This window comes from Populus euphratica, unplaced genomic scaffold (genome assembly GCF_000495115.2).
Source record: "Populus euphratica unplaced genomic scaffold, PopEup_1.0 scaffold318.1, whole genome shotgun sequence".
NCBI classification, from domain to species: Eukaryota; Viridiplantae; Streptophyta; class Magnoliopsida; order Malpighiales; family Salicaceae; genus Populus; species Populus euphratica.
The window spans coordinates 563,513-576,704 of NW_011500003.1; the positions used below are offsets into that span (position 1 = coordinate 563,513).

At 28.1% G+C, this 13,192-nt stretch overlaps 1 protein-coding gene across 1 annotated transcript; it reads right to left on the reverse strand.

Annotated features, from left to right (window-relative positions):
* Nucleotides 1–10,421: 10,421 nt before the first annotated feature.
* Nucleotides 10,422–11,394, reverse strand: LOC105141008 (RING-H2 finger protein ATL78-like). Its single transcript, XM_011048072.1, has one exon. It carries the CDS (start codon nt 11,344–11,346, stop codon nt 10,705–10,707), a length of 642 nt encoding a protein of 213 aa, XP_011046374.1. The 5' UTR covers nt 11,347–11,394; the 3' UTR covers nt 10,422–10,704.
* Between the last annotated feature and the right edge of the window lie 1,798 nt (nt 11,395–13,192).

The following is a 13,192-nucleotide window of genomic DNA, read 5'->3' on the forward strand; positions in this document are numbered from 1 at the left end:
GTATATAAGTTGAACTCCTCTCATCAAATAGAACATTATAACACAAGATTGACCATTTTGGTGGTTAGAATCAGTATGAATATTGATTTTCTCTCTTTATCATTAGAATTTAGCATCCTCTCTCTTCTCTCAAATAAAGGATTAAAAATTAAAAAAATAAACTTTTATTTCAAAATAAAATTGAAAAACTATTGATGATTGAAAATGAATAATTTATAAAGTTTGAGGACTAAAGCATTTTTTTATGATAACTTTGAAAGTATCATCGATGCATTTCTTTTCCTATTTTGATCTTTTTTTTTTTAATTTTTTTTAATCAACAAATTTGATTCAATTTTTCTTTAATTGTGCCAAAAATTGATGCAATTGTGCAAATTAAATATTTAAAGATCAAAATTTAAAAAATAAAAATTTTAAATAATAAATCCACAATAAAATATGAGGAGATGAACAATGCATGCATGCACAATGTTTATAACATAACATGCAGTCTTTTTAAAAGATAAATATTAATAAAAGTACTTCATGGCCAAACCTAACTTCATTGCCTGACTAAAATATATCTTCCTGGGAAAGTTATTAAATTTGATGTGGTTCATGAAGTTGTTAAAGGTTCGGGTCTTGGATGGAATGAATTAATATAGTTTAATTAAAATGATGTTATTTTATTTTTTTAATATTTAAAATAATATTGTTTTGATTTTTTTTTATAAAAAATCAAACTAGATTTTGAATGGATTATAAATTAACTCACTGGATTGTTCTAATTTAACCGAGTCAATTTCTATTTTGTTTTTTTAAAACTTAACTTAGGCTAGGTCCTAAGTGTACATGATCTTAGGTTGATGTATTGGGCTTAACCGAGTTTAACATCACTACTTCTCTTAGCTATAATTACGATGAAGTAGTTTAATAGAGATTATCATCATAGAGCAAGTAAATTAATACTGATATCATGGTGCTAAATTCTAGGAGCAAAACAAAAAAAATTCAGTGCCGTAATTAAGGATAAACAATTGAAATGCGTACAATGGAGAGAAAGGATTAGTAGGCCTTTAAATAGTAAAAGGGTTGAATTTGGAAGGGATTCTAGATTGGATTAATATTGCTTCTGTAAGCCAAAGAAAAAGAGGAGGAGAATTAAAGGCACCAAGTTAAAGCCCTGGCAGATTGTAAATTTGGTCACTTGTATCAATACTGAAATCTTTGTAATGAGTTAAGTCATTGGATATTTTTCGTTTCTGTTTCAATAGCAATATTCTAATTTTAAACTGTGATTTTGTTGTAAAAGTTGCTTGATTAATGGATTTTTTTTAACTCATAAAATAAATAAATAAATAAATAAATACATAAAACAAAAAAAAGGGCGTGAGTTATTAATATTAGAAAATAATATAAATCATAAGTCTCACTTAACAATCAAAACTTTTAGATTAAAATAATTCTTTCACATTATATTAGAATTTTAATGATCAAATGATTACGAGAGTAGATTTATTAAGTTTGATTGTGGTATGGTGAAAAATGCTTTAAAAAAATATGTGTTTGATAGCACGGTGTATAATATTTAATTTAAAATTAATTTTTAATTAAAAATACATTAAAATAATTCTTTAAATTTTTTTAAATTTTTTGATATCAATACATCAAAATTATTTTTAAAAAAAAAACACACCTAAAAAACACTTCCTAAATAAATGACATTTACAATACCTATTTTTTTTTTAAAAAAATACATTAGTAAAGTATTCGTGCAAATGGATCCGGCTGCATGGATGTCTTTGACAATCTTACATATGAATAGCCTTTACAAACACCCATTTTTTTTTTATTTTTTTTTTAAATATATAAGTAGTAGGATATATGTGCAAAGGGATCCACCGATGTTGATTTCTTTGGATATCATAACAATTATCCAATCTTGTTTTTCAAAGAAAAGAGACTCCACGTCAAGGTGCAAAGCTATAATTAAGGGGTGCGGGGGCTTAAGAAACATGGGACGAAATTGTTTAAAAAGAAAGATGAAAACTAATGATAGCAAAACTGATTTTTCTGAAAGGTTTGTCCCTTTCTCTTCAATGCAAGCATGCCCTCACTAGCGTTTCGATGTTCAAGAAAATCATTCACTCAAAGTATTTAAATTGAAAACGTAAGAAATTATAAAATAATCAAAAATTGGTTAGGTCACAAATATATATTTTAAATATTTCTTATTTTTATAGTTTTCAGAAAATATATTCAACAAATAATATAAAAAATAATTTATGACATAAATCCTTTAATCTAATATCCTTTTATATCTTATACATAATCCATACCACTTGTTATAAAGTAATCATGGTTAAGTCACAAATATATTTTTTAGATATTTTTTATTTTTATATATTTTTTAAAAAATATAACACAAAAAACAATTTATGAATTAAATACTTCAATCTAAGACCTTTTTATATCTCATGTTGAATCTAATAAACAAAATACCATTTATGTAAATCAAAAAATAAAAGATATCATCATTTTTATATATAATAAATAATGATGTATCAAATTAAAAGAGATGAAATTCAATAAAAAAAATATAATTATTTAGGAAAGTCTACCATATTTGAGGAACTTGTTTCAAACCATATAAGATTCATGCAACCAACACACATATATATACACACACACATATATATATATATAACAAAAAAGAAGAAGTATAATCAATAAAACTTGAAGGTTGCTGTATGCGGACCTCTTCATCATGTATTCATTAAACAAGGCATTATACATATATAAAGCTAGCAAAAGCTGAACACGAAGGCAATGGAAAACAATTCCTTGAATGGCAAAGCCCAAAAAACCAATTGGAAAACATATCAATTATAATTTTTATAATATGAAATTCCTCTCATCAGTTGCATTAATCTAATTTTTATTTTCAGGCATAGATTGATGAAAAAAATAATAATTTGTGGACATACGGAAAAACTGATCTAATAAGCAAGGGTCTAGGGCTGGTTTTGCTTTCTTTCTAACGGGAGAAGAAGTTGGATAAAAACACAGAAAAAACAAACCACATAGTTTATTGCCTTAATAAAAACGCCCTTCCAATCCCTCATAAAATTCCTTTTCCACCTTCAAGATCTCCAATTAATACATCCAAATACACGAATGAAAGTCAAATATTTCAATATATAATGCCCCAAATACACCAATGAACGTCAAATATTTCAAAATCCACTAAAATGTTTTGCCAACTTTACCACCTTCATTTTAATTCGGGCATGAAGAATGAGATGAGCTTACTCTTACCAGGCACATACTCTCAATGGCATTAGTTTCCTCCTCTCGTACTTTTATTTCCACTGAGTATGCCCAGTAGATAATGTTTTCATAGATACTAGCTTGATCCTTGCAGCACAATTGGCTAACCTAGCAACAAGGTTGCCATTATACTCGGATGCTCCTAAAGTTGAACACTACTGTGATGCATTATTAATGATTGTATATAAAACAAGCGAGCCAATAATTGCAGATAGGAACAAACATGATTACCGAAACAATATTTGGAACCAATCTGTGGCCAGTGTAAAGTTCTGAAGAGGGATAGGTGGTGCCTCCTGATGGCGAAGGAGATGCTAGCATTGGTGGTTGAGGAAAGAGGGCTTCTTGTGACAATTTTCTCGAGGGTTTTTCTCTTTGGAAATCTTGAAAGTGTTGAATAGATGTAGAAAAGGTGGTTCTAGACGTGCTTGTTGAGTTTAGTGAATTCTTCGCTGGACGTACATATATAGCTGCATTTGAGGTGATTTATAAATGTAAAACCCAGTGAAAACCCGGTTTTACAAAAAGAAATTCAGATATATATAAAGCATATTTGAAAAAACATTTTAGAGGCTGCTAGTAGTTTAAGCTAAAATGTTGGGGTTAATATAATTCTTTTGTGACTCATGCCTGAGTCAGGATGCCACAAAATTACAAGCAACAAGTGCTTTTAATATATATTGTGTCATGAAGACACACCTGCATCCCACAATCTTTCTATTATTTACATAAAGCCTGTGTCATTATTTATTTATTTATTTATATGAATATACTTTTGTAATAATCACCAATATAGTCATTTTCAGCCCTCTCATTTACTTAGGCAAGATAATTGGCTGAAAATGGAAGTGACCAAGCAAGCCACTCTATCTTTTTACTCGTGATCCCTATTTGCACACTATATGATTCCCAATACCCAATTATTTATTGAATCAATACTCTCTCTCTCTCTTTTAATTTAAATGGATGCTTTTCTCTCTCTCTCTCTCTCTCTTTTTTAATTTAAATGGATGCTATGAACGTTGTGGTCATTGGTAAAGTAGTAGAATCTTTCATCAAGATTATCCAAAATAAATAAAAGAATATTAATTTAATATTTTCTAAATAAAAAATAATTTTAAAAACCAAATCACTCACATAGTTATCTTCAAATTTCATATCTATCCACTTGCACTCCTTTTGTTTCGAAGTTCTCTTGAAAAGGAGACAATCACACCTTTTGCTCAGACAAGATCTCCTTCATGAACCTGTGTGCAAATGTGTACGGACCAGTACTAGCCCATTGGCTGGTCGATAGCTATCCCAATAATCACACCTTATCCCGTGCAGTTGATTGAAAATATCTTTCACACTTTTTATCATGTGCAGAAGGTTGAAGGCTTGAGGCTTTTCCACTCCTTTCAATGTATCTGTTGCGAAGATATTTTTGATGCTGCTGTAACTTTTATTTCTTTTTTAACTATAAAAAAAAATCTTTAGTTAACTAAATTAATCTATATTTTACATTATGTGTAGTATATAATTATATTTTAAATTTTAATTTTATAAGAACTAAAATAACTTACCTTTTTTAGGTCTAAAAACTTGTTTTTCATTTATTTCAATTGTTAAAATCCATCTAAGAATAATTTTAACAAAATACATATTTTTAAACCTTTAATTTTATAAGAACTAAAATAACTTACTTTTTAGGTCTGAAAACTTGTTTTTCATTTATTTTAATTGTTAAAATCCATCTCAGAATAATTTTAACAAAATACATATTTTTTAAACTTATTTTTTAAAATTACAACTAAAAATGTTTTTTAATTTATTTTTTTAAACCGCGACAACAACAAATAGTAAAATAAGATGCGTAACATTTTATTTATAAGAAAACCATAAAACCTTATAAATGGAAAAATAACAATTTTTCCCTAAATAATATCATACATATCATTTCAAGAAAAAAATTTAAAAATTTATTCAATCAAATCCTTACTTAATTTTTTTAAGTCTAGAATTGTAATTCCTTGTATAAATTACACTATAGTACTTAATTTCTAAAATTTATTTATAATTAATAAGTTTCGTTAATTATTCTATTTTAATTTCTAACCAATAATTTTTATGTATATGACCCATTATATTCTCAAATAAGTTGACTCAATTACAAATCATAATCCTAAATAAAATATGATTAAAAAAATTAATTTATTATCAATTAAATAATTAATTGATTTATATTTCAAGATCAAGTATAATTTCTAACAACCTGTAATAATCCCTTAAATATTAGAAAAGTCATAAATAGTTTGACTTAACCTTTCACTAACTAAGTTCTTAATATAATTATTAATTTTTCATCAACAATGTTCTAATTTAGATATTATTGCATGAAGTATATCTATTATGTCAAATTATGTGTGTTCTTAATATTTATTTTTTGAATAAGATTTGAAATTCTTTTTAAATCTCATTCCACTTTACGCAATAATTTACAATTAATAATATTTGATAATAAATAAAATAATTTTTCTAATTCAATTAAAGTGATGAATCCTCAGTTAATTACAAATGCCTCATATAGTTTATGTTATGCTCAATATCTATTCATTTGTTACCATTGATTAAAACAACATGTAACAAGATCAAAATATAATATTCTGTATATAAGATAACTTAGTAATTTTAAATTTAAAAATTATTTACAGAACCATTACAAGAGTCTTTCCATAGACACATTATTATCAAGGCTTTTTCGGGATGAAATTAATATTTTTTTTGCTATTGTATCATTTCAAATAATATTTCAGATAAAATTCTTTGTATTTCTTTTATCATTATATTATGAATGAATGAATTATATTATTTCTAATAATATTTTGAATATTAACCTTATATAGATTTTAAATCCTTTTATTAAAATGAGTAATAATAAATTATTATTCCTAGTAATATTGTAGATATTGACCTCTTTTAAGGTTTTTTATCCTTATATTAAAAGTGAATAATATTTTCTTGCAAAAAAAATCAATATTTTTGAAATATACACCAAATTCTTTTGGAATTTTACAAACTTGTTGTAAAATCCATGCAAAATTCTTTTTAAAAAAAACATTCCAAAGTATTTTAGATTTTCTATAAATAATTCTCAAATAATTTTGAAGAATTTTTTCCATATGCAAGAAAAAAAATTATTTTTTTTATTATTTTATAGGCTTTGTTTGGCAAAAACTTTTTTTTTAGGTAATAAAACTTTTAAAACAGGTTTAAAAAGGTGTTTGTCAAACTAACTCTTAAACCAAAAAATCCTTAAGCCAAAATATAGCAAGCCAAACATGGTCTTAATCTTTCACTTAATTTTGACCTGACTAGGTTGATCCGAGATTCTTGGTTCAACCATGAACCGAACCAAAAATATGGGTTTGACCTGAAAACAAATAAGAAACAAAAACAAAGCTAAAAATAGATTAAACACCAAAAACACTTAAAAAATCTTTAACAAAATAGATCAAGCACCAAAAAAATAAAAAATATAAAGAATAGTCAAACAAATTCTAGCAACTTGAACACTAATCTAGACCAAATTTCATGAAATCAAAAGCATAAAAAGATAGGAAATCATTAACAGGTTAAGGATTATAGGTTCATTCAGTTCAATTATCATTAAATCTTCACAATTTGGCCATAAAAAAGGTTTCAGTCCAAAATCAAAACTCTAAGATTAAAATGTTGAAATACATGTTATAAATACAAACTAACATTAGATTATTAGCTAACAATGTCATGTGAAGGTGTAGATATAAATAAATGAAACAAAACAAGTAAAAATCACATAGCTAAGATAATGTTTTTGGGAAGAATATGAAGAACACGAAAACCCTGAACCCAGCAACATGAAACCCAACCTAAACCAGATACTATCAAACCAAAATCACAAACATGTTGAAAATCATGAAAGGCTCAATACTCTAGCATTCATTCACTTGGATTATCAAATCATCAATATGATTTTGTCAAAATGAATTTCGATTCAAAACAGAAACTTTAGGATTAAAACCCCTAAAAAATTGTTATTGATGCAAATAAATTCTAGATTATTAATTAATTAAGTTGCCAAATGGTTTAGTCAAAGAATTTAATTAAAATTGATCCAAATCATGAAATTAAGAAAAAAGTTATTTCCAATAATACGAAAAACACTACTCAGTAACCCAAAAATAAATCAGAAACTAAGCATATTGTCAAGCCTTAAATACTAGCATTTTTGAATTGTAAAACATGCTTTTTTCATTCTAACAAATTACACAACTATAACCAAATATGTTTAAATAAAAAAACTAACAAATAACATCAAAAATATAAAAATCATGCATTCCAAACTTTAAAATTTCAAACTTAAAATAGCATACAAACACATAAAATTTTGATTTAAATCGACTCTTTAAAAATTTAAAGCCCAAATCATGTCTATGAACCAAGAACACACACTAACAAATAAAAAAAAATCAATAACCCTAATTCCAGATTTCTAAATCACTTTATTTCATTTAATCTAAACATCTGAGCAAATTCTAAACATCCAAAAACAAACAAACAACTCCAAACTTGATCAAACAAAGACAAAAATGACTTCTACACATTAATTAAAATTAAAGAAAAAGGCAATATAATGTAACAAATATTCAAAAACACCATAAAATATGAAAGAACGAGCTAGATATGTGCTTCATAAACATCATCTACTAGGATAAATGAATGTTTTATACATTCCAAGCTCAAACAATAGCTACTGCTATTTAATTCTTCTTTTCCAATTTTGTTACCTTCTTTTAAAGTTGAGGAAATCCTTGAGTTAGGATCTTAAACCTTTAAAATTTAGAGTTTTTTTTATTAATCTTTTCCTCACTTCTCTCTCCTTTTCCTTTCTTCCTCCTCTCTTGCTTAATTTTTTAAGGGGTATTTATAAGGTTTCAAGCTAGGATTTTTATAGATGTAATCAAAGATTGATAATTTTTTCTCAAAGCTTGGCCCTCTGATCAAAATAAGAGAGTTTTGGATATGTTTATAGCTGTAGGCTTTGTACCTATACTAGTTTTACAATGGTGATTTTGCAACGAACTTGGTTTTAGAGATTTTAGTGGTTTTTTCAAATTTAATGACTAAGGAGCTTGTTTTTGGCTTTTTAATCTTGAGAGAAACACGACCAATTTTTGATAAGAACCTACTAAGAAGACTTGGAGCATGAACATATAAAAAATATTAGTGGTTTTTCAAAACGGGTATTACAAGCATTAACGATCGAGTTACCCATTTTCGACGTTACTTCGGAATAACTCTGATGTCATCGTAATTAAGACCATCTAAAGGTAGAAGGATGGGGTGTACACATTTTGTTTAGACCTAACTTTACTCAATTTGAAAGTCTATAACTCCACATTCATTCATTTGAAAGTGCCAATTCGATCAAATCAGAATTTAAAAATGAGTGATGGTTGATTAGAGATAAGATATTGTTGAGTTCATTGAAGAAAATGAAATGTAAACGATTAATAAGAGTAGTTGATCTTTGTAAATGAGGTGTTTCTTAGTTGAATGGTGATGGTTACAGCCCTGAGGTGGTAAAAAATACCATATTCATTCGCTTAAAAGTGCATACTCGATCAGCTAAAACTGTCAAAGAAGAAGCTAAATATTGGTTAAACAATGCGCTATCTAGGTTAAACCTTAAAATTAAGGTTTTTTTTTTTTGAATTTGGGATTCGACAAACTCTAAATTAGTACATATTCTTTCAATTTCTTTTAATTGCATCTATAATTACCTAATAAACTTTTAATTTCATGCAATTTTAATCATGTCAAACTTAATTATTAGCTCTTAAGCTCAGCACTTATTTATTTTGGTCCTTAAATTATAATTTGTATATTTTCACCATCAATTGATATTCAAACTTTTAATTGTCTTCAATTTGGCCCTTTAATTGATGAATTTCAAACGTTGCATTCATATGCCCTTTTCATTTCGATCATTGATTTTATATTTTTTTCAATCAAATCCTTAATTGTTCATCAAACTCTAATATTTATGCAATTAAACACTTGCTTTGACCAAATTGACTCTTTAAAATTGCAAAATTCAACCTTAAGACTTTAATTTCTTCATATTAAAGCCTACACTAACTTTAAAAATTATTTTTTATTGTAATTAAGTTCTCAATAAATTCAATTAAACTTTCAAAAAATCCTATTAAATCCTTAAACATCCAATCTTGAATTTTCTTTCTTAAATTGAATTTTTCTTACCAGTACAGTCCTTACCAGTCAAAATTAAACTATCAATTTTTTTAATTTAGTCTTTGATAGTTTTCTAAGCATTCTCCTTGTTCTCCTCATTGATATATCTTTTTATTTTCTTCAGTATATTTTCCAATTTTTTGTACTCTCTCTTGTTCTTTTCATGTTTATTTAGGGTTTCAAAATGAATAACAACACAGGGGAAAAAATAACACTATTAATCTCAATATTTTTAATTAATATTTATTTTTAATTGAATATTAGCTAGAAACATTTAAGAATAATGCTTTGATGCAATATGAACTTTATAGTTTCCCTTAAAAAGTATTTGTCCTAAAACTTTATTTTTATTTTAGATTTATTAATCAAATATTTGATGAATGCTAAATATAAATAAGTTTTTATTAATAAATTAAATATATTTATATAAACAAAGTTAATGTCATGTATAATTAACTAATTGACTACAAAACATATAAACTACCCTCTAATGTTTAGAAAACATTTATAAAAAGGGTTCTTACAAACACTTTTTTTCCAAATGAAATCATTTAGTTTTAGATCATTCCCACTATCTGTTTAATCCGATTATAATCATGCGTGTGTGTATATAGAATCTATGTTTTTGTAACAAGATTCCCACAATAGTTACATTGGCAAGGAATTTTGTTACAAAAACATAGATTGTATTTGATAAGACCAATAACAAGTATATGTACATTAAAACAGCTCTAAAGTAGTGTAAATTTTGAGAATTTCATGTTCAAAGCCTACTTAAAAACAAAATTCTTAGGCTGGAAAAAGAGTGATTCTTTCAGGGACAGTGAGGATTTTAGAACTCTGTACCGCAGCCGCACCTTGAGTGCCATATTCCAAATTTCAACATCATAGAAAAGGATAGCAAGTGCAATATTACTCAGCCACCACCTTTGACAGATAATAGAAATCCTTGAATGCAATCATTTTCCTTGCCAATTTGGACTGTCTGGAAATATCATTTTCTCCCTGTAGCTTGCTAGCCACAACTCCAATTGGGGTCATTTTGACAGCTTTGAGCTCCAAATTGAGTAACCTTAATTAGATTTAAAATGGATGGCAAAATAATCAGCAGAAATTCACTTAGCTGACTCCCCTGTAATTGCTGACCAAACCTTCACGCTCGAGGGGTGCAATGTTCACAACTCTTTCTTGGATGGGAGGAGGTGGTTGTTCTGATGAGCTAGCCTGACTAACACCAGCAATCTTGTGGCATGTCTCCTTAAGGCAGCGCCTGCATGTCGGGCAAGATGAGTGTGAGCTGAGCCACATATCAATGCACCTCACATGAAATACATGGCTACACTTTGGCAAAATTCGAACACGATCACCAACTACAAAGTCTGATATGCATATGACACATTCTGTGTCCAACCCAGGCAATTTACCATCCTTTGCTGAGTAATTCACTACAGGGAAAGTTTTCAAGGCTTTTTTCTTGATCCCTCTATTGGAAGAATTTCCATTTAAGTTCGAACACCATAATGTACACCTTATGAAAGAATTTAGCCCAACTGAACTAAAGAGCGCGCAAATTAGGACTATAAAGACAACAACAACATTTATATTGAAGCTCTTATCCCCTGTGGCGTTAGGATTCAATGGATGATGGGCGTTACTAGAAGGTGAAGGAGAAAGAGGGTTGTGTAGCAGCAATTTTCTTAGGTGAAAATCACCATGAAAATGCTGGAAGGGTAGAGGGGGTGTGGAAGAAGTAGTAGACATTTGTGTTGAGTATGGCTCGCGAGTGTGGATATTTCTTCTTGTAGCGGGATTATATAAACGTAAGAGAACGAACTTTAGACTAAGTTCTTAACTAAGTTCTTAAGTCAGGTTTAATAATTATAATTTTTTATATCCTTCTTTTTATTTACTATTTCTTTTCTGTTCATATTTAAAAAGGAATCGTACAAAGGTTGATTCTACTCTATAAAAAAATGTAAAATAAGCAATACACTTATCTTATCTTTTTAATTATTTAATTGGCCTTCAATTCATAACATGACTAACCCACTTTCTATTGCAAAGCGGGCAGCAGCCCTTCTTCGACAAATATCTGCGTGTCGGACGTGGGATCTGCCCGTCGAAGACAAGTTTATCGGTTTACATTCTAGAGGGTTTTTTAAGACATAATTTATTCAACTTGGCTCATCCCCGCCAATCAATTTGTTTACCCGCAGACATATCACCTCGAGAGTTAAAAGGTGATTCGATTAAATTTAAATGATATAATAAATTAATATATAATATAGTTTATTTGATTGAAGTTTAGGGATTTTTTTGTAAATTATTTTTCATTTGAATTTATGATTTTTAGTTTGTTTTTTTTTTATTTTTTTGTAAATTATTTTTCATTTGAATCTATGATTTTTAGTTTGTTTTTAAAAAAAAAAAACATGATGTTATTTTTATTTAAAAAACAAAATTAATTTTATTTTGAGTTAGATTCGAGTTCGAGTTGAGTTATACTAACCTTGAAGCAGCTCTAATGATGAATTAGGTTAGTTAAATATGATTAAAACCAATTAGATAAGAATCAATTAGCCAGATGCAATTGGCACACTTGTTTATTTAGGATGGGGCGGCCCCTAGGAACAGACGCACTACAGGTTAAAAAAATAGTAACCAGATGAACTTGGGTTAATAAATACTAGTTTACTCAATAAAAGCTTTTTGTTTAAACAACATTACTTTGTATTTTTTCCTTAAAAAATTCCATAATATTAACCTAGATGGATTAATCAATTAAATTTTATGGAGTTAATATCTTTTCTACTGATGTTAAAACGTGAAATAAATGAAATTTCAAGTTATATCAGAATGGTTTGTAAATATGTATTAATCAATCATGTAGATAATCATTACAATATGTATCCCCTTCAATTAGGCTAATTTCCCATCAATTCTACTCTCTACGAGCTCTCCATATTCTAATTTTGATTAATTAATGTTAATGCTTTAGACTAAACATCATGAGGCAGCGTGTCCGCCAATCATCAGTCACATCAATCCACTCAGAAGAGAAATTAGAGAGAATCCATGGTCCCTCCACAGCACTGATCAGCTCCCATTAGCGTTGCAATCAAGCAGTCAGATTTGCCGTCTGATGGCTTCTGCCTGTGGCTTTAAGCAAAAGTAACACTGTATACTAGATCTTTGTGAAATCTTTCCGAAGCTTGCAAAAGCTTCAAAGTAGAGAAGGGATTAAAAATAAACATCAAAAGAAGTTTGGCAAGGTTCAAATTATTGATGGTTTCATTGCATAAGCATATAATGCATAGTTTAAGACGTTGATAATATTATTTAACCTCTAACAGTTATCTACTTCTGCTTTTTTGTTACTTTCTTTTCTTGATCCATTGGCTTTCAGTATTTTTTGTGATGAGAAGTCCGACGTGAGCTAACCTCTGTGTGTGTATTTGCTAGAAGCACCACTTGTTTGCATGTCCGACTTGGTCTAGGCTGGATTTCACTAGGCTTTTATTTGAGTTGTGAGCCTCTCTACTCAGAGAGAGAATCAATTAATATCTTTTCACAGACACTAGCAGTTGAGAAAGTTGTCTAGTCTCAA